The 25,936-nt window shown below is 37.2% G+C and overlaps 1 protein-coding gene across 10 annotated transcripts in view; it reads right to left on the bottom strand.

Annotated features, from left to right (window-relative positions):
* The window catches only part of Zir (dedicator of cytokinesis), a 661,124-nt gene that overhangs the window by 583,897 nt on the left and 51,291 nt on the right, over positions 1-25,936 (bottom strand). For all 10 annotated transcript variants that reach the window (XR_012967574.1, XR_012967573.1, XR_012967577.1 and 7 more), the window contains exons 3-5: positions 25,332-25,510; positions 14,077-14,281; positions 13,215-13,388 (exon numbers count right to left, since the gene is read on the bottom strand). Coding sequence is in view for 2 of the 10 variants with exons in the window: in XM_076207846.1 (XP_076063961.1) it covers positions 13,215-13,388; positions 14,077-14,281; positions 25,332-25,510 (558 nt within the window). In the remaining 8 variants the exon portion in view is untranslated. The remainder of the gene's footprint in view (positions 1-13,214; positions 13,389-14,076; positions 14,282-25,331; positions 25,511-25,936) is intronic.

Genomic DNA, 25,936 nt, shown 5'->3' on the forward strand with positions numbered 1-25,936 from the left:
TGGATAAAAAGAAAAATGAATAAAGAGGAAAGAGAGGAAGAAAAAATGAAAAGACAACAAGCTAAGGAAAAAAACGAGAACAGAACAGAGTCAGAAAAAGAGAAGTTCTATTGGAGAGTAGTGAATATGAAACTAAGGAAATACGACATACTAGAGAAAAACAAAAGGGAAACAGAGAATACAATGGAAGTGGCAGAAAACTAAGAGTGTCTTACACAAATATAGATGGATTAATAACAGGATTGAATGAGCTGAATGATTATCTGAAGGAAAAAGAACCGGACATAATGGGAATTGTAGAAATGAAATTAAAAGGTCCACTACCACCCAACAGTATAGGACATGATGCATATAATTATTGGATTAGAAACAGAGAGACAAAACAAGGGGGTGGAGTTATGTTCCTGACTAAGAAGGATATAAACGTGAAGTGTGTCACATATGGAAGGAATACAGTAGAGATGATTATGATCGAAGTAGAAGACAGAGATAAGAAGAGCAGAAAGTTTGTGATAAATTATGTGCCTCCAAAAACAGCCTCGTGGGAAGACAGTGAACATAAAAGTATGTTCAAGGACACAAGGATAACATTAAATAAGATAATGGAAGATGGAGGAAGAATAGTTATGATGGGCGACTTTAATTGCAAAGAAGTCTGCTGGGAAGAAATGACAGTAAAGGGTGGAGACGACTCATGGCGAAATGTTCTACTCGAGATGATTATTGACCATACAATGAAATGACACAGTGGATACAGGAGAACACTAGGTATAGAAATGAAGAAGAACCATCGAGACTAGACCTAATAATCACATCTGAACCTAGAATAGTGGAAAAGATTGAATATAAAACAACAATAAGTAAAAGTGACCACATACTGATTGAACTGGAACTAAATGAGGAAAAATACATGAAAAGAAATGAACAATATAGAAAAGGAAGAATGATGTATGACAAAAACAAATTTTGATAAAATAAGAGAATTCTTTCAAAAAGAAAACTGGGAAGGAATATACAAAGAAGAAACAACAGTGGAAGAGAAATGGAATATTTTGACAAAAATTTATAAAAAAAAAAAAAAAAAAAAAAAAAAAAAAAAGGAGTGGAAAAGTATGTCCCAAGACAAAAACAAGAAAAAGAATATGTAAAGTGCTGGTACAACAAAAGTTGTAGGGAGTTAAAAGACAAAAGAGACAAAGCTTGGACCAAATGGAAAAAATACAGAAGACCTGAAAAATGGAAAATATATACTTGTTATAGAAATGAATATGTACAAACGTGCAGAGAGAAGAGAAAATATGAAAAAGATGTCATAGAAAAATGTAAAGATCAACCAAAACTATTCTACAGATTTGTAAACAAACTGAAAAACAAACAAGATTTGGAGAAATTAAGACAAGGAGTTGAATACACAGAGGAAATAGAAATGGTGGATATTATGAACAAGCATTTCAAATCAGTGTTTACAAGAGAGAACATACAACCTGAAGAGATCGAATGGAAAGAGAAAGTCCCTCCTATGAAAGAAATGGAAGTAACAAAGAATGAAATAATGAAACACTTGAGTAATCTTGATGTCAGAAAATCACATGGACCAGATGAAATAGCAAACTGGATTTTGAAAGAATGCAGGAATGAACTGGCAGACAAATTACATAGCATAATAAACAGTTCCTTGAAAGAAGGAAAAGTTCCAGAAGATTGGAAAAAAGCAAATATAGTACCTATATATAAAGGGGGAAATAAAGAAGACCCTACCAACTATCGACCAGTCTCTCTAACAAGTACAATAGCAAAAATTTGTGAAAGAATTATCAAAAGTAGATGGGTAAAATATTTAGAAAAAAACGTGCTATATCCAAGGTAATTTGGATTCAGACAAGGACGATCATGCGTCACCAATTTAATATGTTTCTATTCAAGGCTAATAGATAGATATACAAGAAAGAGATGGATAGGCTGATTGTGCATTTCTAGACCTAAAAAAAGCTTTTGACAAAGTACCACATAAGAAGTTGCTTAAGAAATTAGAAACTGAAGGAGGAATACAGGGCAAACTGCTTAAATGGATGGAAGACTTTTTGCAAGAAAGAAAAATGAGAGTAGTGATAAGAGACAAACACTCTAACTGGGATGAAGTAATAAGCGGTGATCCACAAGGAACAGTTCTGGCCCCAATAATGTTTGCTATATATATTAATGATATGGATGAAGACATTGAAAGTTATATGAGGTTCTTTGCAGATGATGCAAAACTCTTAAAAAAAGTGAACACGGAAGAAGATTGTGAGTCACTACAGAGTGATCTAAATAAAGTATGGGAATGGAGTAGGAAGTGGGAGATGGAGTTCAATACTAAAAAGTGTAGTATAATGGAATTTGGAAAAAGCAAAAACAGAATAACAGGAGCATATAAATTGGGAGAAGCAGGAATAAAAAAAGTAGAAAATGAGAAGGACCTGGGAGTCATTGTTATGAATAATATGTCACCTGAGAAACATATAAATAAGATTTTTGAAGAAACTTATAATTTAATAAGAACAATCAAAGTGGCATTTACATACCTGGATGAAGAAATGGTGAAGAAAATTCTAATAACTCTGATAAGACCAAGATTGGAACATGCAGCAACGATGTGGTCACCAAGTACAAAAAAATGTATAAAAAAACTTGAAAGAATACAAAGAGCAATTACAAAATTACCAACACTCAAAACTATCATATGAAAAGAGACTAGCAAAACTTGAACTACAGACACTAGAGCAAAGAAGAGAGAGGAGATTTGATAGCTATTTACAGAATCATGAAAGGCATAGAAATTACTGATAGAGAGAATCTGATAAAATGGGATGATAGAAATACAAGAGGACACGGAAAGAAAATCAAGAAAGACAGCTATAGAAGAGATCTGAAAAAGAACAGCTTTCCTCACAGAGTAATAGACAGTTGGAACAAGTTAGATGAGAAAGTGGTGTGTGCAAAAACAATACATGAATTTAAAAATAGTTTAGATAAAATGAAATATGAAGACGGGACACCACGAGCATAGCTCCCCTTCCCGTAAAATACAACTAGGTAAATATATACACACACACACACACACACACACACACTTTCAACGAACGGACGGCTTGAAGAACGTTCTGAAGAAAAGTGCAGATTGTGGATCCCAAAGCAAAGAGAAGTGCCTTTTTGTATTTGCAGGGTGGGGGGAAATTGCTCGTGGGGTAATGGGAAAGTAAGGAAAGAGGAGAGGGGGAGGGATTACTGGGGAAATGGAAGGTAATGAGGAGGTGGAGGAATTGGCCCTGACGGGCCGCCGAAAGGTGGACAAACGACCGCAAGACGAGCTGGATGATGACATGTCTAATAGGAATGTGAAGATTAGAGGTATAGATAGGAGCAATACAGTAGAAAGTGATGAGAATATTTTCAAGGGATTTAAAGAGGGTGGGGGGGACACAACCCCCCCCCGACTGACAAGACTAGAAGAGAAGGTCGATAAGATGAACGAGGACTTGGCGCGTAGGTTCGGTAATGTTGACAGTATAATTCGAAGAATTGAAAAATTGGAAGAACTAGAGAGGGCGAACAAAAACTTAACTAAGGAAATTGAAGAATTAAAACAACAGTTAAAAGAAGTAAAAGATGAGAATAAAGTCTTAAAGGAGAATAATATGGAGAACAAGGAGGGTTGGAAAAAAATTCAAGAAAATAGCAAGGTTGCATTCACTGACATAATCAGACAGCAAATGAATGAACAAACTGAAAACTCAGTTATTAAAGTGATGAGACAGAAGGAGAATATAGTAAGAGACTTAGCAGACAAAAAGAAATGTATAATTATATTAGGAATGGAAGAGAAACATAACCCAGATAGAACCACAAGAATCAAAGAGGAAAATGAAAAAGTAAGCCAATTACTAGAATCAGTTCAGGAAGATGAACCAGGAATTATGAAACAAATTGAAGAGAAATTTAGACTCGGAAAGTATAGCACAGACAAGACCAGACCAATTAAGATTAAATTCAAGTCACAAACAACGGCAGAGAATATCTTATCCAAAACAGGGAAACTAGCAACAAGTGAACAATACAAAAAGATATGGATAAAAAGGGAAATGAATAAAGAGGAAAGAGAGGAAGAAAAGCAGAAAAGACTGGAAGCTAAGGCAAAAAAACGAAAACAGAACGGAGTCAGAGAAAGAGAGATTCTATTGGAGAGTAGTGAACATGAAACTAAGGAAGTTCGACATACAAAAGAAAAACATAAGGGAAACAGAGAACACAATGGAAGTGGCAGAAAACTAAGAGTGTCTTACACAAATATAGATGGATTAATAACAGGATTGAATGAGCTGAATGATTATTTGAAAGAAAAAGAACCAGACATAATGGGAATTGTAGAAACGAAATTAAAAGGCCCACTACCACCCAACAGTGTAGGACATGATGCATACAATTATTGGATTAGAAACAGAGAGAAAAAGCAAGGGGGTGGAGTTATGTTCCTGACTAAGAAGGATATAAACGTGAAAGGTGTCATATATGGAAAGAATACAGTAGAGATGATTATGATAGAAGTGGAAGACCGAGATAAGAAGAGCAGAAAATTTGTGATCAATTATGTGCCTCCAAAAACAGCCTCATGGGAGGAGAGTGAACATAAAAGTATGTTAGAGGACACAAAGATAACATTAAATAAAATAATGGAAGATGGAGGAAGAATAGTTATGATGGGCGACTTTAATTGCAAAGAAATCTGCTGGGAAGAAATGACAGTAAAGGGTGGAGACGACTCATGGGGAAACGCTCTACTTGAGATGATTATTGACCACACAATGACACAATGGATACAGGAGAACACTAGGTATAGAAATGAAGAACCATCGAGACTAGACTTATTAATTACATCTGAACCTAGAATAGTGGACAAGATTGAATATAAAACACCAATAGGTAAAAGTGACCACATATTGATTGAACTGGAACTTAATGAAGAAAAATATATCAAAAGAAATGAACAATATAGAAAAGGAAGAATGATGTATGAAAAAAAAAACTTTGATAAAATAAGAGAATTCTTTCAACAAGAAAACTGGGAAGAAATATACAAAGAAGAAACATCAGTGGAAAAGAAATGGAATATTTTGACAAAAATTTACAAAAAAGGAGTGGAAAAGTATGTCCCAAGACAAAAACAAGAAAAAGAATATGTAAAATGCTGGTACAACAAAAGTTGTAGAGAGTTAAAAGATAAAAGAGACAAAGCCTGGACCAGATGGAAAAAAGACAGAAAACCTGAAAAATGGAAAATATATACTTGTTATAGAAATGAATATGTACAAACATGCAGAGAGGAAAAGAGAAAATATGAAAAAGACGTCATAGAAAAATGTAAAGATCAACCAAAACTATTCTACAGATTTGTAAACAATAAACTGAAAAACAAACAGGACTTGGAGAAATTAAGACAAGGAGGAGTTGAATACACTGAGGAAATGGAAATAGCGGAAATTATGAACAAACATTTTAAATCAGTGTTTACAAGGGAGAACATACAACCTGAAGAGATTGAATGGAAAGAGAAAGTCCCCCCTATAGAAAAAATAGAAGTATCAAAGAATGAAATATTGATACAATTGAGTAATCTTGATGTCAGAAAATCACATGGACCAGATGAAATAGCAAACTGGATTCTGAAAGAATGCAGGAATGAACTGGCAGACAAAATACATAGCATAATAAGCAGTTCCTTGAAAGAAGGAAAAGTTCCAGAAGATTGGAAAAAAGCAAATATAGTACCTATATATAAAGGAGGAAATAAAGAGGAACCTACCAACTATAGACCAGTCTCTCTAACAAGTACAATAGCAAAAATTTGTGAAAGAATTATCAAAAATAGATGGGTAAAATACTTGGAAAAAAACAACGTACTAAATCCAAGGCAATTTGGATTCAGACAAGGACGATCATGCGTCACCAATTTAATATGCTTCTATTCAAGGCTAATAGATATAATACAAGAAAGAGATGGATGGGCTGATTGTGCATTTCTAGACCTAAAAAAAGCTTTTGACAAAGTACCACATAAGAAGTTGCTTAAGAAACTAGAATCTGAAGGAGGAATACAAGGTAAATTACTAAATTGGATGGAAGACTTCTTGCAAGAAAGAAAAATGATAGTGATAAGAAATCAACACTCAAAATGGAATGAAGTAATAAGCGGTGTCCCGCAGGGAACAGTTCTGGCCCCAATAATGTTTGCTATATATATTAATGATATGGATGAAGGAATTGAAAGCTATATGAGCTTCTTTGCAGACGATGCAAAACTACTGAAAAGAGTGAAAACTGAAGAAGATTGTGAATCACTACAGAGAGATCTAAATAAAGTACAGGAATGGAGTAAGAAGTGGGAGATGGAGTTCAATACAAAAAAGTGTAGTATAATGGAATTTGGAAAAAGCAAAAACAGAATAACAGGATCATATAATTTGGGAAAAGAAGGAATAAAAAAAGTAGAAAATGAAAAGGACCTGGGAGTCATTGTTATGAATAATATGTCACCTGAAAAACATATAAATAAGATTTTTGGAGAAACTTATAATTTAATAAGAACAATCAAAGTGGCATTTACATACCTGGATGAAGAAATGGTGAGGAAAATCCTAATCACCCTGATAAGACCAAGATTAGAATATGCAGCAACAATATGGTCACCAAGTACAAAAAAATGTATAAAAAAACTTGAAAGAATACAAAGAGCAATTACAAAACTGGCACCAACACTCTCAAAACTATCATATGAAGAGAGACTACAAAAACTTGGACTACAGACACTAGAGCAAAGAAGAGAGAGAGGAGATTTGATAGCTATTTACAGAATCATGAAAGGCATAGAAATTACTGATAGAGAGAATCTGATAAAATGGGATGAAAGAAATACAAGAGGACACGGAAAGAAAATAAAAAAAGACAGCTATAGAAGAGATTTGAAAAAGAACAGCTTTCCACGCAGAGTAATAGACAGTTGGAACAAGTTAGATGAGAAAGTGGTGTGTGCAAAAACAATACATGAATTTAAAAATTGTTTAGATAAAATGAGATATGAAGACGGGACCCCACGAGCATAGCTCCCCTTCCCGTAATATACAACTAGGTAAATACACACTTCAGCGAATGGACGGCTTGGATGACGTTCTGAAGAAAACTGAAGTCTGTGGATCCCAACGCAAAGAGAAGTGCCTAGTGTTTTTACAGGGTGGGGGGGAAATTGCTCGTGGAGTAGTGGGAAAGTAGGGAAAGAGGAAAAGGGGAGGGATTACTGAGGGAAATGGAAGGAAATGAGGAGGGAGTAGACTTGGCCCAGCCAGACAAGCGAAAGGTAAACAAAAGACTGAGCGATGATGAAATGTCTAATAAAAATATAAAGATTAGAAGTATAGAGAGGAGCAATACAGTAGAAAGTGACGAGAATATGTTCCAGGGATTTAAAGAGGGTGGGGGGGGACACAACCCCCCCCCCCCTGACTGATAAGACTAGAGGAGAGAGTTGATAAGGTGATCGAGGACTTGGAAAGTAGGTTAGGTAATGTGGACTCCATTTTCCAGAGAATTGAAAGGTTGGAACAACTAGAGAAGGCAAACAGAAACTTAACTGATGAAATAGAGGACCTAAAAAGACAGTTAAGAAATGTAAAGGAGGAGAATGAGAAATTGAAGAAGAATAGTAATGAAAACAGAGAGACAATAGCTAAAGAAGCTAAAAATTGGAGAACAACCCAAGAAGGGAATAAGGTTTCATTCACTGACATAGTCAAACAGCAATTGAAAGAACATAATGAAGACTCAGTTATTAAAGTGATGAGACAGAAGGAGAATATAGTAAGAGAATTAGCTGACAAAAAGAAATGTATAATTATATTAGGAATGGAAGAGAAACATAACCCAGATAGAACCGCAAGAATCAAAGAGGAAAATGAAAGAGTAAGCAGTTTATTATAATTAGTCCAGGATGATGAACCAGAAATTATAAAGGAAATTGAGGAAAAATTCAGACTCGGAAAATATAGTACAGATAAGACCAGACCAATTAAGATTAAATTCAGGTCACAAACAACGGCAGAGAAAATTCTATCCAAAACAGGGAAACTAGCAACAAATGATCAATATAAAAAGGTATGGATAAAAAGAGAAATGAATAAGGAGGAAAGAGAGGCAGAAAAGCAGAAAAGACTTGAAGCTAAGGCAAAAAACGAGGAAAGAACGGAGTCAGAGAAAGAGAGATTCTATTGGAGAGTAGTGAACATGAAAATAAAGCAGTTCGACATACAAAAGAAAAACATAAGGAAAACAGAGAACACAATGGAAGTGGCAGAAAACTAAGAGCGTCTTACACAAATATAGATGGATTAATAACAGGATTGAACGAACTGAATGATTATTTGAAAGAAAAAGAACCGGACATAATGGGAATTGTAGAAACAAAATTAAAAGGCCCACTACCACCCAACAGTGTAGGACATGATGCATACAATTATTGGATTAGAAACAGAGAAAAAAACAAGGGGGTGGAGTTATGTTCCTGACTAAGAAGGATATAAACGTGAAAGGTGTCATATATGGAAAGAATACAGTAGAGATGATTATGATAGAAGTGGAAGACCGAGATAAGAAGAGCAGAAAATTTGTGATCAATTATGTGCCTCCAAAAACAGCCTCATGGGAGGAGAGTGAACATAAAAGTATGTTAGAGGACACAAAGATAGCATTAACTAAAATAATGGAAGACGGAGGAAGAATAGTTATGATGGGCGACTTTAATTGCAAAGAAATCTGCTGGGAAGAAATGACAGTAAAGGGTGGTGATGACTCATGGGGAAATGCTCTACTTGAGATGATTACTGACCATTCAATGACACAATGGATACAAGAGAACACTAGGTATAGAAATGAAGAAGAACCATTGAGACTAGACTTAATAATTACATCTGAACCTAGAATAGTGGACAAGATTGAATATAAAACACCAATAGGTAAAAGTGACCACATATTGATTGAACTGGAACTTAATGAAGAAAAATATATGAAAAGAAATGAACAATATAGGAAAGGAAGAATGATGTATGAAAAAACAAACTTTGATAAAATAAGAGAATTCTTCCAACAAGAAAACTGGGAAGAAATATACAAAGAAGAAACATCAGTGGAAGAGAAATGGAATATTTTGACAAAAATTTACAAAAAAGGAGTGGAAAAGTATGTCCCAAGACAAAAACAAGAAAAAGAATATGTAAAATGCTGGTACAACAAAAGTTGTAGGGAGTTAAAAGACAAAAGAGACAAAGCCTGGACCAGATGGAAAAAAGACAGAAGACCTGAAAAATGGAAAATATATACTGGTTATAGAAATGAATATGTACAAAAGTGCAGAGAGGAAAAAAGAAAATATGAAAAAGATGTTATAGAAAAGTGTAAAGATCAACCATAACTATTCTACAGATTTGTAAACAATAAACTGAAAAACAAACAAGACTTGGAGAAATTAAGACAAGGAGGAGTTGAATACACTGAGGAAATGGAAATGGCAGAAATTATGAACAAACATTTTAAATCAGTGTTTACAAGGGAAAATATACAAACTGAAGAGATTGAGTGGAAAGAAAAAGTCCCCCCTATGGAAGAAATAGAAGTAACAAAGAATGAAATATTGACACACTTGGGTAATTTTGATGTCAGAAAATCGCATGGGCCAGATGAAATAGCAAACTGGATTCTGAAAGAATGCAGGAATGAACTGGCAGACAAAATACATAGCATAATAAGCAGTTCCTTAAAAGAAGGAAAAGTTCCAGAAGATTGGAAAAAAGCAAATATAGTACCTATATATAAAGGAGGAAATAAAGAAGAACCTACCAACTATAGACCAGTCTCTCTAACAAGTACAATAGCAAAAATTTGTGAAAGAATTATCAAAAGTAGATGGGTAAAATACTTGGAAAAAAAACAACGTACTAAATCCAAGGCAATTTGGATTCAGACAAGGACGATCATGCGTCACCAATTTAATATGTTTCTATTCAAGGCTAATAGATATAATACAAGAAAGAGATGGATGGGCTGATTGTGCATTTCTAGACCTAAAAAAAGCTTTTGACAAAGTACCACATAAGAAGTTGCTTAAGAAACTAGAATATGAAGGAGGAATACAAGGTAAATTGCTAAATTGGATGGAAGACTTTTTGCAAGAAAGAAAAATGAGAGTAGTGATAAGAGACCAGCACTCAAAATGGAATGAAGTAATAAGCGGTGTCCCGCAGGGAACAGTTCTGGCCCCAATAATGTTTGCTATATATATTAATGATATGGATGAAGGAATTGAAAGCTATATGAGCTTCTTTGCAGATGATGCAAAACTACTGAAAAGAGTGAAAACTGAAGAAGATTGTGAATCACTACAGAGTGATCTAAATAAAGTACAAGAATGGAGTAGGAAGTGGGAGATGGAGTTCAATACAAAAAAGTGTAGTATAATGGAATTTGGAAAAAGCAAAAACAGAATAACAGGATCATATAATTTGGGAGAAGAAGGAATAAAAAAAGTAGAAAATGAGAAGGACCTGGGAGTCATTGTTATGAATAATATGTCACCTGAGAAACATATAAATAAGATTTTTGGAGAAACTTATAATTTAATAAGAACAATCAAAGTGGCATTTACATACCTGGATGAAGAAATGGTGAGGAAAATCCTAATCACCCTGATAAGACCAAGATTGGAATATGCAGCAACAATATGGTCACCATGTACAAAAAAATGTATAAAAAAACTTGAAAGAATACAAAGAGCAATTACAAAATTGGCACCAACACTCTCAAAACTATCATATGAAGAGAGACTACAAAAACTTAAACTACAGACACTAGAGAGAGAGGAGATTTGATAGCTATTTACAGAATCATGGAAGGCATAGAAATTACTGATAGAGAGAATCTGATAAAATGGGATGACAGAAATACAAGAGGACACGGAAAGAAAATAAAAAAAGACAGCTATAGAAGAGATTTGAAAAAGAACAGCTTTCCTCACAGAGTAATAGACAGTTGGAACAAGTTAGATGAGAAAGTGGTGTGTGCAAAAACAATACATGAATTTAAAAATAGTTTAGATAAAATGAGATATGAAGACGGGACCCCACGAGCATAGCTCCCCTTCCCGTAAAATACAACTAGGTAAATACACACACAGAAGAGAGAGGAGATTTGATAGCTATTTACAGAATCATTAAAGGCATAGAAATTATTGATAGAGAGAATCTGATAAAATGGGATAATAGAAATACAAGAGGACACGGAAAAAAATCAAGAAAGACAGCTATAGAAGAGATCTGAAAAAGAACAGCTTTCCTCACAGAGTAATAGACAGTTGGAACAAGTTAGATGAGAAAGTGGTGTGTGCAAAAACAATACATGAATTTAAAAATAGTTTAGATAAAATGAGATATGAAGACGGGACACCACGAGCATAGCTCCCCTTCCCGTAAAATACAACTAGGTACAACTAGGTAAATACACACACAGAAGAGAGAGGAGATTTGATAGCTATTTACAGAATCATTAAAGGCATAGAAATTATTGATAGAGAGAATCTGATAAAATGGGATAATAGAAATACAAGAGGACACGGAAAAAAAATCAAGAAAGACAGCTATAGAAGAGATCTGAAAAAGAACAGCTTTCCTCACAGAGTAATAGACAGTTGGAACAAGTTAGATGAGAAAGTGGTGTGTGCGAAAACAATACATAAATATAAAAATAGTTTAGATAAAATGAGATATGAAGACGGGACACCACGAGCATAGCTCCCCTTCCCGTAAAATACGACTAGGTAAATACAACTAGGTAATACACACACACCAAGGGCCTTTTCCCCCCTTATAAGGAAGTGGAAGGTGGGAGTGGATTTTATCATTTTCATGCCTTTGTTTTTGGCTACCTCCCTTGTAAGGGGGGGGGGGACAGCCATTGGTATATGTATGAATGTATGTATAAGGGAGGTAGCCAAGTCAATATCAGGAGATAGGGGTGAGTGGAAAATGGTTGCATGTAGATGATACTGTGAAGCAAGGGAGTGGGTGTGGGATGGAGGGTTTAGGGAGTGGTTGTGTGTAAATTATATTTTGACATAGCCCAAAAGGATTTCTTCCAGTCTTCTATTTTTCTGCATGAGGGGATGGAGAGGGGGGTTGCCCACTAAGTGAAGTGGTCTTGCTGTGGATGTGTTGTGTCTTGCTACATTGCTTCTGACCCAGAGCAGTGGGCAGGATACAGAGATGACCCATCATCTATGAGAAGCTGAGATGAGAGGGAAGAAAGGGTGGTGGATAGGAGTGCAATGGGTGGGGATGAAATGGATGGGAATGGGTATATGCCTTTTGATTCTGGCTACCTCCATGGTAAAGGGGAAAAAGCCCTTGGTACATAGATAGAATAGATAGCCACGTCAAAAGGCATGTACCCATTCCACTCGCACCCACCACCCTTTCTTCCCTCTCATCTTAGCTCCTTGTGGATGAAGGGTCATCCCTGTCTCCTGCCCACTGCCTTGTGTCAAAAGCAATGCAGCAAGACAAAGTACATCCACAACAAGGCTGCTTCACTTAATCAGTGACCCCCCTCTCCATTCCCTCATGCGGAAAATAGAGAAGATGAAAAAAAATTCCACATATACTTATATTTGACTCTCTTCTTAAACACTGTGTTTGCTATCATTAACTCCTTTCCTAAACCCATCAACATCAACTTTCCACAATAATTCTTACTTGGCATTCCAAAATTCCCTATTACTCCATCTTTTGATTCATCCCCTACTCTAGCATTTAGATCCCCCAACACTAATGAACTGACATTCCTCCAAGGGCTTCTTCCCCCTTATAAGGGGGTTAGCTAAGTCAAAGGTACATACTCCCACACAATCCTCTCCCATCCACCACCCTTGTTTCCATCTTGTCTCAGCTCCTCATGGATGACTCCCCTTCTCCACTGCCACATGACAGCTTACTGGTCACAATAAAATTGTTGATCTAAGCACTAAAGGTCCTTTTCTACTTCTAGAGAAAAGTTGAATGTGCTTTACAAGAACTGGTTTCATTTTTTGTAATTGGCTGCTACTTCCTCCTCATTAATATACAGATCACCAACCTAGTCCTTACCTGTCTGTTATCTTGCCTGGCCTGAAGATTGTTTGCATCTACAGTGTCTGCTGGTATTCTTGATAATAATTCAGGCAGGAGAGAATCTGCAACCGAGTTTCGAAGATCAAACTCCGAACTAGCCCAACTTCCCCTTGGTGTATCAGACATATGTGATGACTGTCGACCAAGTTCCTGTGAAAAGATTAGTACATAATCATGACATTTGAACAATGTCAATATAAAAACTTGTATAAACAATCTAACTTAATGTTTTTCTCTTCCACAAATATACTCTTTATCAATGAATTCAATGCCTCACTTTATTCAACCTGTGTGACCTGTTTCGGAGCAAAGTTTATAATTAACCTTTTCTCTATAAAGTGGCACTTATCCCTCTATTCTGGTTGTGGGACCAATGACAAGTACCTGCAAGTGGTGATCCAGCAATATGGACATCAGAGTCATCTCCCTGCTGCCTATCTTCAAAACTCATCAACACCTTTACCTCCATTTGGATGTATAGCACCTAGAGGGTTGACATTCTGTTTCCAGACCAGGCCTAAGGTCTCTAACTTCAACTGTATTTTCTCTACCTTTTCAAATAAGGACAAAGAACAACCAGTGACTGATCCCCTCTTAAAACTATAAGCCAGTGACACAGGAACTGCCCCACACCGATGCAACACATATACCGGTCCAAAGTTTCTTCCTACATAGATCTATGGAGGTGCCTGAGGACCATTGCTAGCCATTGTGGGGCTGTGGATTTCTATTCAATGAAACTCAAAACAATAATTATTATTCTGCTTGCCACCCCCGCTATTTGATAATTTTATCAAACTATATGACTTCTTCTGTGAATGTCTCCAATTCTACTTACTTTGTCCCCATCTTCATGATATCTTTCCTCTTCAATGTCTACTTCAAACTCTGGCTGAACTTCAGATTGCAGTAAGGAAACTCGCTCTGTTGATAAACTACGACTGCCCACTGAGGTGGAGTGGTACTGGTATTGGCGCTTGATACAGAGCCAATCTTTTGTGTAACATCGTATGCAGTCTGCCACATGTGCATCATAGCCCTCACTGCAAAGACAATTATTTTCTATTGTAGTAGACATAAAGTGTGACATAAAACTTTGTACTAAAAAGAATATAAACTATACCAGAACAAAAGTCTACAGTTCATTTTCAGACTAACCAAATACTGAGAGAAAAAAGTTTATAGCAGCTACTAATTTAAGTCTAACATCATGATGTCTGATTAAAGTCATGACTGAAAATATGGCCAGGATTAACAACTAAGTCAGACTTGAATACAAAGGCCTTGGGACCATCTCTGGTCTAAATCTAAAATCAGTTTGAAGATCTGTTCTCAAATCTGGGCCCAAGGGTGAACAACTTATAGATTGACAATTATTGGTGACCTTATAAAATGAATTTCCCTTCCTTAACCCCTTCCATACGGTGACGCCTACGTAGGCGTCATGAGGAGCAAGTGGGTACGCGAGGATGCCGACGTTGGCATCTTGATTATATTTATTGTAGTCGTACCTGCGTGATCCCCATACTCTGTAAACTGGCTTCATCATATTTTCTATGGTTATCAAAATTCACGGGTGAAAGAGAACGAGCAATAGAGCAGTGACTTTATTTTTTATAATGCGAGTATTATGACGCAACATCGCACGTCTGGCAGCTAATGCTGCCAGACGTGCGATGTGGCCCGTATTGAAGGGGTTAATCTCCACAATCATACCCTTCACAATTTTGTCAAAAAGTGGTAAAAAGTTCTTACATAAGTAGAAGAGCATGTGTTAGGGTTAGAAATGGCAAGAGTGAATGGTTTCAGGTGAAATTGAGGTTGTGTCTGGGTTAGGTGATGTTGCCATGGTTTTTCAATGTACATTTGGACAAGATGATAAATGAAAAATGAGGTGAGGAGGACATCAGGGTCAGTAAGGGAGCTGGCGGATCAAGCTCATGAAGTTTACTGGGATGGTTTGGGCACATAGAAAGAATAAGTAAAGAATCTATATACCAAGGGTTTTTTCCCCCTTATAAGGGAGGTAGCTAAGTCAGTGGTGCATACACACTCCCACACATTCCACTCCTATCCACTACCTTTGTTTCCTTCTCATCTTACCTCCTTGTAGATGAGAGGTCATCTATATCTCCTGCCTATTGCCCAGGTCAGAAGCAATGCAGCAAGACAAAGCACTACCATGGCAGGTCACTTCACTTACATGGCAATCCCTCCTCTCCATCCCCTTAACCACTTCAGTACGACTCAAATTCTCACGCGCAACATCAGCTGCCATATGTAATGTGCATCACACTAACATTATAAAACATAAAGTCATTGCTGTATTACTTGTTCTCTTTTACACTGAGTAAAGAGGATTAGGAGAGGAACAGAGGGAGTAATTGGTGAGGAACAGTGTAGGTTTAGGATAGGTAGGGGTTGTGTAGATCAGATTTTTGTGGTAAGACAGATATGTGAGAAAGCTATAGGAAAAGGTAGGGATATTTTTTGGGCTTTTATGGATCTGGAAAAGGCTTACGACAGGGTAGACAGGAATGGCACTGTGGGAGGTACTGCAGATATATGGGATAAGAGGAAAGATGTTAAGAGCAGTCAAGAGTTTTTACAACAGTAGTAGAGCTTGTGTTAGGATTAGAAATGGAGAGAGTGAATGGTTTGAGGTAAAGGTGGGACTTCATCAGGGATGTGTTATGTTGCCCTGGCTGTTCAATCTTTACATGGCTGGGGTGGTGCAAGAGGTGAATGCAAGGGTAGTGGGTCAGGGGTTGGAGATGATTAAAGAAAATGGAGAAAAGTGGGAGGTGAGTCAGCTGTTGTTTGCTGACGACACTGCACTTGTAGCAGGATCAGAGGAGGGATTGAGGAAGTTAGTGACAGAGTTTGAGGTGTGTGAAAGAAGGAAACTGAAGATAAATGTGAGCAAAAGTAAGGTGATAAGATGTACAAGGGGAGAGAGGGACAGCAGGCTGGAAGTGAGCATTAAGGGTGAAAGACTGGAGGAAGTGGATAGTTTTAGATACTTGGGTGCAAATGTGGCAGGAAATGGAGGAGTGGGGGTGGAGGTAGAATGAAGATTGAGAGAAGTGAGTAAATGCCTTGGTGGATTGAAAAGTGTAATGAGAAATAGACATCTGGGAATGGATGCTAAGAGGAAGTTATACAAAGGAATGATTGTGCCAACAGCATTGTATGGGGCAGAAACATGGAACATGAGAGAGGAAGAGAGAAGGAGTTTGAATGTGTTTGAGATGAAATGTCTGAGAAGTATGATAGGGGTTACTAGGCTGGATAGAGTGAGAAATGAGGAGGTGAGGAGGAGAACAGGGGTGGAAAGGGAACTGGGAGATAGGGTTGATGAAAGAGTATTAGGATGGTTTGGACACATGGAAAGAATGAGTAAAGAAAGATTAGTAAAAGAAGTGTGGAAGGCAGAGATGGAAGGAGTGAATATGAGGAGGCGTCCTTGGATGAGATGGATGGATGGGGTGAAAGGGGCATTACAAAAGAGAGGAATGTCTGTGGAGGATGGATGGGAGAGGACAGAGGATAGGGGTGAATGGAGAGGGATTGTGTATAGATGATGCTGTGATGCATGAGGGGGGAGTGGGTGGGGGATGGGGGGGTGAGGAAGTATGTATGAGAAAAAAATTGACGCAGCCTGAAGGGATTTCTCCCCATCTCCTTTTCTGCATGGGGAGACAGAGAGGGGGGGTTGCCGAATTTATGAAGCGGCCTTGCTGTGGATGTGCTGCGTCTTGCGACACTGATTCTGACCCAGGGCAGTGGACAGGATGCAGGGATGACCTGTCATCCAGGTGCCAAGATAAGAGGGAGGGAGGAGGGTGGAGGGGAGTGGAATATATAGGAAATGGAATGGGTGGGAGTGGTTTCTATGCCTTTTTCTTTTTAACTACCCCCCGTGTAGGGGGAAAAGCCTTTGGTATATGTATGTATGTAATAATAAACACAGCAAATGTGATCAAACCAGTTCACAGAATCTGGGGGTAACTCATGCACAGCTACAAAAAAATATATATAATCAAGACGCCAATGTCAGCATCTTGTGTACCTACTCGCACCTCATGACACCTATGTAGACATCATCATACCGCAGTGGTTAAGCAGAAATTAGAGAACATGGGGAGAAATCCCTTTAGGCAATGTCAAAATATCATCCATACATAACCATTCCCCACTCAGCACTATCCCCTGCCTTCTCCTTTCTTGCCCAACAGAAACTGAAAGAGAGAGAGATAGAGAGAAAGAGAGATAGAGAGAAAGAGAGAGAGATTGAGAGAGATTGAGAGAGAGAGAGAGAGAGAGAGAGAGAGAGAGAGAGAGAGAGAGAGAGAGAGAGACCCTTTGGCTGTGTAAAAAAAAATCATCCATACACATTAATTTTCCACTCACCCATATCCCCTGCCTTCTCCCTTCCTTGCTCTAAACCTGAGGGGAATATCTGTTGAGCAAGCAAGGGAAAAGACAAGAGATAGGGGTGAGTGGAGAACACTTAGGTTGATTTCTTGATACAGACTTAGAAATCTTTTTCTCTCATTTTTCTATGTCTGTCAAGTAAGAAAGGGAGAAGGCAGGGGATAGGGTTGAGTGGAGAATGGTTATGTATGGATGATATTTTGACACAGCCCAAAGGGATTTCTCCCCATGAAAGATTAGAAAAAAGAGTGTGGAAAGCAGAGGTGCAGGGAGTATTCATGCTCTTTCCTCTTCTAAATAAACTCCCTTTCAGTACTTTTTCACCTCCCTCCCTTCTCTTCTTTCTCTACCTTACATTCACTTTCAATCTCCATCATCAGATGATGATCAGTCATTTGAACACACTTTCCATACAGACACAAAACACCTAATTCTATACTGCCCTACTCTCACAATATCCAGACAATGCAAAATCTCTTCTGTAAGTGAATTGTGGGGTGAATCAGTGGCTGTGACCAGTTACCTGGTGGCAGCAGGTGTCCACAAAAGACCTGAGCTAATAGATCAATTGATCAATATACCTAAATCACTTTTACATCCAGAACTCTTCCAATCACCTTTTAGACATCTCTAATAATATAAAATGGGAAATGAATTAATCACATAGACAAAGAAGGAAAAGGATTTAGGAATTTTGATAAGAAATTACTTATAGCCAAAGCCATATAAAGAGAATTACAAGAGAAACTTTTAAATCACTGAAGAATAAAATAGTGGCAATTCATTACATCCAAGAGAATATGAACAAGATTAGAGAAAGTTTGATTCCTCCCACACTGGAATATGTAGCAAAGGTGTGGTCACCAAACCTGAAGACAGATTTAAGACAGAATACAAAGGGGTACAACCAAGGTGATCCCAAGCCTAAATGACAAGACATGAAGAAAGGATTACAAAGGAAGAGCATACCAACAGGAGACTTTTTGTTCCATAACTAGGTCTGATCCAAAATAAATACGAAAAAATAAAAAAATAAAATTACATAAATAATGATTAATAATTAACATACATACACATACCAATGGCTTTTCCTCTCTTACAAGGGAGGCAGCCAAAGTCAAAAGGCATAAATCTACTCCCATGTATTTCATCCCCACATAATCCACTCCCATTCACCACCCCTTCCTTCTTCTTTTCTTGACTCCTGGAAGACAGGTCATCCCTGCATCTCGCCCATTGCCCTGGGTTAGAACCAACATTGTAAAACACAGTACATCCACAGCAAGGCCACTTCATTTAATTGACAACCCCCTCTCCATCCTCTCATGCAGAAAATGAGAAGACAGGGAGAAAGCCCTTTGGGCTGCGTCAAAATACCATTCACTTACACTCCCTCAACCCCCATCCCCCACCCACTCCTTCCATGCATCACAGCATCATCCATACACAACCATTCTCCATTCACCCTTATCTTCTGTCTTCTTCCCTCCTTCCTCAACAGACATTCCGCTCTTTCCCAATGTCCCTTTGACCCCAGCTATCAATCTCATTCTTGGTCGCCACCTCATGTTCACTCCCTCCACCTCTGCCTTCCACACCTCTTTTACTAATCTTTCTTCATTCATTCATTCCATGTCTCCAAACCATCCCAATACTCTTTCATCAACCCTATCTCCCAACTCCCTTTCCACCCGTTCTCCTCCTCACCTCGTTTCTCACTCTATCCAGCCTAGTAACTCCTATCATACTTCTAGGGCATTTCATCTCACACATTTAAACTCTTCCTCTCTTACATTCCATATTTCTGCCCCATACAGTGCTGCTAGCACAATTACTCTTTCATATGAATAGGAACAAGGAATCAAAGAAAGAGATTAAGGATCAAATGCAAGCAGTGACCAAGAAAGTGGAAGAAAAGATTAAAGAAAATTACTTCCAAGAAATAAAGAAACAGTGGAAAGCAGAACAGGAAAGTTAAAAATTATCTTTTAAAGAAATAGTGGAGCAGCAGGTCAAGGGGAATGCTAAGGAAACGGTAATCCAAGTGATTAAAGATAAATATAATTTGGTCAGGTACACGGGCTAAAAAAGATGCATTGTAATCTATGGTATTAAAGAAAAACATGATGTTCCTAGATATCAGGGAGAAAAAGAGGAAAAAGAGATCACTATAAAAATTCTGAACGAGATTCAAGAGGGACAAAGTTTAGATAAAGAAATTGAAGAAACATATAGAGTAGGTAGATACTCAAAAGAAAAACAATATAGGCCACTAAAAGTGAAACTTAGGTCACAAATTATTGCAGAGGAAGTACTATCTAGAACAAAACTAGCAAACAGTGAACAACACAAAAATGTATGGATAAAAAAAGAAATGAGCAATGAAGAAGAAGAAAAAGAAAAGGAACTTAGAAATGAAGCAAATGAAAAAATGAAAAAATAAAAAAGAACTGAGACTGAAAAGAATTTTTTTTAAATAGTGGACGTGAGGCTGAGAAAATGGTATATCAGGAAAAAGAAAACAAAGCAGACAGAAAAAGGCGAGAAAGGAAAAAATTAAAGTTAGCCTATACCAACATAGACGGAATGATTTCAGGACTGAATGAATTAAATGACTATCTGGCATTAGAAAAACCAGACATAATGGGAATAGTAGAAACTAAATTAAAAAGTACTCTACCACCAAATACTGTGGGACAAGGTCTATACAACTGTTGGACGAAGAATAGAAAGGAAAAACAGGGTGGGGGAGTATTATTTTTGACTAGGAAAGACTTAAATGTGACAAAGATAACAGAAGGAAAAAACAATGTAGAATCAATTATGATAAAAGTTGAAAGCAATCACATGAAAAGTAGAAAATTTGTAGTGTATGTGCCCCCCAAAACACAGTCCTGGACAGAAAATGATCATTCCAAACTGTTGGAAGATACAAAATATGAACTGACAGATATACTGAAGGAAAGAGGAAATAGAGTAATTATGGGTGATTTTAATTCAAAAGAAATATGTTGGGAAGAAATGACAGTAAAGAGTGGAGAAGACATCTGGGGCAACATGCTACTCAATATGACCACTGAATACACATTGACTCAATGGATAAAAGAAAACACCAGATACAGAAACAATGAGGAACCATCGAGACTGGATTTAATATTTACATCAGAACCTGAAATTGTGGACAGAATTGATTACAAAACTCCAATAGGAAAGAGTGACCATGTACTAATACAATTTGAACTAAAAGAGCAAATGGACCTAAGAAGAAATGAGAAACACAGATTAGGAAGACTAATGTACAACAAAATGAATTTTGAGAAATCTAAAAAATTCTTTCGTAACACAAACTGGGAAAAATTCCTAAATGAAGAAGCATGGAAGAGAAATGGAATATACTAAAAGAAATTGATAAGTGAACAGTATGTACTACAACAAAAGCAAGAAAGAGTATACATAAAAAACTGGTACAACAAAAAATGTAGTGAAGCTAAGGATAAAAGAGACAAAGCTTGGAAAAAATGGAAAAAAAAAAAGAGTAAATGGCAGACATACATCAAACTAAGAAACGATTATGTAAAAATACGCAGAGATGAAAAGAGAAACTATGAAAGAGAAATAATACAAAAATGCAAGGAACAAAAAATATTTTACAGGTATGTAAATGGTAAACTAAAAAATAAACAAGAAATAGAAAAGCTGCACCAGGAAAATTATGAATATACAGAAGAACAAGAAATGGCAGATTTTATGAGCAATCATTTCATATTGGTATTCACAACTGAGAACTCACCTAACTGTGAGGGAATAGAGATAGAAATCCTCCCAATGAAGGAAATAACTGTAACACAGAAGGAAATCAGCGACCAAATAAAAAACATTGATGTCAGAAAATCGCATGGTCCAGATGGAATTGCAAATTGGATACTGAAAGAATGCATTGGGGATTTAACAGATAAAATATACAATATAATTAAATACTCACTTAAAGAAGGAAAGGTACCACAGGACTGGAAAAATGCAAATATTGTACCAATATATGAAGGAGGAAACAAGGATAATCCAACTAACTACAGACCGGTCTCCCTAACAAGCACAGTAGCAAAAATATGTGAAAAAGTTATCAGAAGTAGATGGGTTAAACATTTGGAAGAAAAAATTATACTGAATCCAAAACAATTTGGATTTAGACAAGGAAGATCATGTACAACAAACCTGATCTGCTTCTATTCGAGACTAATAGAAATAGTACAAGAGAGGGATGGATGGGCAGAATGTGCCTTTCTAGACCTACAAAAAGCATTTGATAAGGTTTCACACAAAAAACTAACAAGAAAAATAGAATCAATGGGTGGCATCAGAGGAAAATTATTGGAATGGATGGAAGACTTTCCGACTGGGAGAAAAATGAGGGTAGTAATTAGAGATAAGTACTCGAAGTGGGAAGAAATGATAAGTGGTGTCCTGCAAGGTTCAGTACTGGCTCCAATCATGTTTGCCATATATATAAACGACATGGATGAAGGAGTAGAGTGTTATATGAATTTCTTCGCAGATGATGCAAAAATACGAAAGAAAGTAAAAACAGAGGACGATTGTGAATCATTAAAGTTAGACCTGGACAAAATCTGGAAATGGACTCAAAAGTGGGAAGTGAACATCAATATTAAGAAATGTAGTATAATAGATTTTAGAAAAAGTAAAAATAGAATATCATGAAATTATAAAATTGGTGAAGTTAAAAAAGTGAACTCGGAAAGAGACCTTGCAGTAATAATCAGCAAAGGCATCACACCGGACAAACATATCAATATAATAGTCAGAGAAACCTTCAACCTATTAAAGTAAATGAAAGTGTCATTTGACTACTTGGATGAGGAAATGATTAAAAAAATATTAGCTACACTAATAAGACCAAAACTGGAGTATGCAGCAACACTATGGACACCCAGTACTAAAATGAATATAGAAATTAGAAAGAATACAAAGAAACACAACAACAAAGTTGGCACCAACTTTTTCCAAATTAACACACAAAGATTGTCCAACTTGGGAATACCAACTCTGGAACAAAGAAGAGAAAGAGGAGATCTGCTGACTATCTATAGAATCAGTTTTGTGGCTTGCTGTTGTAGTCTTTCCAATTTGTAAATGTCTTTAATGAGATTCAGTGACTGTATGGAAACAGCATATTCCAAATGTGGACACACTAATGATTTACATAGCTTGAGAAAAATGGGACGTTCCACATGGGAAGAGTGAAGACAAAGAGGTGACATGATAATGGTATCTAGATCAGAGAAAGTACAAAAAAAAGGGCAGAGAGGATCTGCTGGTATGGGATGAAAGATCAAGGTGAGGTCATGGTAAAAAAGTTGAAAAAGTAAGCTTATGTGGAAGATGTTTTGAAGTATTGCTTTCCACATAGATACTTAAAATGGGTCAAAGTATAATCCAAGCCAACAACATAAACAAGACAAAGTTTGATAAGTGTTGCCAAACAGATAACTCAATGAGCACAGGACTAACCCTATATACTACAAGGTAAATACAAATGATATTTGCTCACTCTACCATGCAGATACCTACAACACATGCCACCTCTTGGAAAAATATCCATCACTAACAACACTTTAGAAACAAAACACAAACAACATACCGTATTTTTCGGACTATAGCCCGCACCGTTATATGACCCGCACCCCCTTACACCTTAGTGAAAATCCACACAAGACCCGCACCACTGTATGACCTGCAGTCATATGGCGTGCGCGGCAGTGTAGATCCGACGATGTATACTACCCATGCATGGGTGGCCACAGGCACAGCTCACGGCGGTTGTTGTTACGGCCGGCCGTTGACGTGGTGATCAAAGTAATTTCAAAGCTGAGGCTTTTTCTAAATTTTCTGTTTCATCAATGCTTATGTGATTTATGAAAAAAAAATATATATGTTTTCCGATATTAGCAGGTTTCTTGGTGTTATCTTGCTTTTCAGGATTCATCACAATTTGGTTTCTGAAGCTGCCACTAGATGTAGTGGTAGCTTTGATGAAAGAGGGGTGATCTCGAAAGTGTGCAACTGATCTTACGATGCCTTTGGGATGGGTCGAAGACGCGGCATTGCGATTCATGATCATGATACTAGTATTCCTCCAGTCCTATTTATTTCTGATTGTGATGAAGATGAAGAATAACCAACAAATTACATTTCAATATATTTTATTGCACTTATATATATATATTACAAAGAACCTTAATAAATTTGTGTAAATAATGCCATAAAACCCTGTTTGATTGTTTACCGGTAATTAATCAATTGGTTTATAATTGCCATACAAACACTGGTAATTAATTTTTAAACCAAACAATTTCCAATGGTTAGTTTTCAATAGAATAGAACAATAATAGAGCACATTACTGAACTGTTATGAACAGAGTCAATGGAGCACATCGTTATTAGAAAAAAAACACAGTGATCACAGACGACAGTCAATGTTTATGAAGGCGTATCATCGCTCATGAAGCCATCGAATTCCTCATCCTCTGTATCGTCATGGAAGAGGTTGTGGTATAAATTGGCCAATTCTGATGCAGTGACCTCATCCGTTTCCATTTCGATTTCAGATTCGTCCGATTCCTTTTCCGAGTCGTAGCATGCATCAAACATTGCTGGATGGCACATTTCTGATTCACGGAAACTGTTCTGAATAGTCGATTCTTTAATTTTCTTCCATGCTTGAACAACCCACATGTAATGCACAAATTTAGCATTAAGGAATCAGGTACAGTTTGTAATTTGTAATTGCGAAAATGGCCGCCCGCTTGTTTTTGTTTGATCGCGACACACGATGTTGGTGTTGGTACCGGTCACTTGTATTGTGTTCATGCTGTTTAGTTAAGCCTGTTTTATTTGTGATAATGCCTTTATTAACCCCTTCCATACGGTGCTGCACACGTAGGCGTCATGGACTTAGATCTCGGTGGCAGCAGCCAATGCCAGCCGTACGACGTGTCGTAATAATACTCGCATCATAAAATATAGTCACCGCTTATATCGATCATTCTCTCTTCACCCGTGAATTTTGATAACCATAGAAAATGCGATTACAAAAGAATTAGAAAGAATGTCATTATGGAGGGGCGACTACAATAAATATAATCAAGACGCCGATATGGCAGCCTCGCGAATACACTCGCTCCCCATGATGCCTACGTGTGCGGCACCGTATGGAAGGGGTTAATAACAAGAGCATGTAAAGCGGGTAAGACAAATCCTACCTTCTCTTTGTCGTTTGTCTCGATCGTACGCGCTGTATTATGACTTTAATCAACTTTCATACGACGAATCCGGTCAGTCCCCCCGCAAATCTCTGATCCGAGAGGGCACCCAGCTAAACTAATAGTTCATTTTTTTTTTTTTTTTGACTGCGTAAGAGGGCAATTTCTAACCAGAATCCACAGATGACCCGCACCTATATATCACCCGCACCCCCGAAATTTGGCCCCTTTCTGAGGCAAAAAGCCGCGGGTCATACACCGAAAAATACGGTACATGGTATTTGGAAATGTTCAGTGGCAGCCCTAACTTTCCTGAGGGAAGTGGGTCTGTTTGCCCAGATTAGGGTACTACAACAATAACTGGCCTGCTGTAACTCACCTACTCTCAGGAACAATTGGGTGAACTGTACTAATCCTGCGGGGAATACAGGTGGCAAGGAGGTCATCATGAGGAAAACTGAGGATGGGCCGTGCTGGGTCCCGGTCTACCTCCAACTGATGCTGTTCAAGAAACTCCTCAAAGTCCAGTGGCTCAACTACTTCACGAAGAGGAACTTGCTGTGTGTGAAAGTAATCACTGTTTATTAGTATTTACAACTCTAAATATATCTGCAGTGTTAAGTTTAACTAAAGAGGGAAAATGCAAGAAAATTAAAATAATGATTTTGAGCTGAATGTCGACCCAAAAGTAGAGCCATCTAGGGGCGCCATGCCGAGGTTTAATGTAAACAGAGGCTTTGAAATGCCAGGAAGATTCTGACTATATAATGAAGACTTTTTCTGGTTTTGTTAAGTACGAAAGAAGAAATCTGAGTCAAATCTTAGACATGGAAAGGGAGATGAGTAATAATAGAAAATGGTGGGAAAACGAATTCATAGAACTAAGGAAGGATATTGTAGAATTAGCAAAATGTTTAACCCAAGCCAACAATGAGATATCTGATCTGAAGAAAATAAATTCTGAACAAAAAAAAAGAGCTAAAG

This window comes from Oratosquilla oratoria, chromosome 24 (assembly GCF_046742065.1).
Source record: "Oratosquilla oratoria isolate Oo_2021 chromosome 24, ASM4674206v1, whole genome shotgun sequence".
In the NCBI taxonomy this organism is placed as follows: Eukaryota; Metazoa; Arthropoda; class Malacostraca; order Stomatopoda; family Squillidae; genus Oratosquilla; species Oratosquilla oratoria.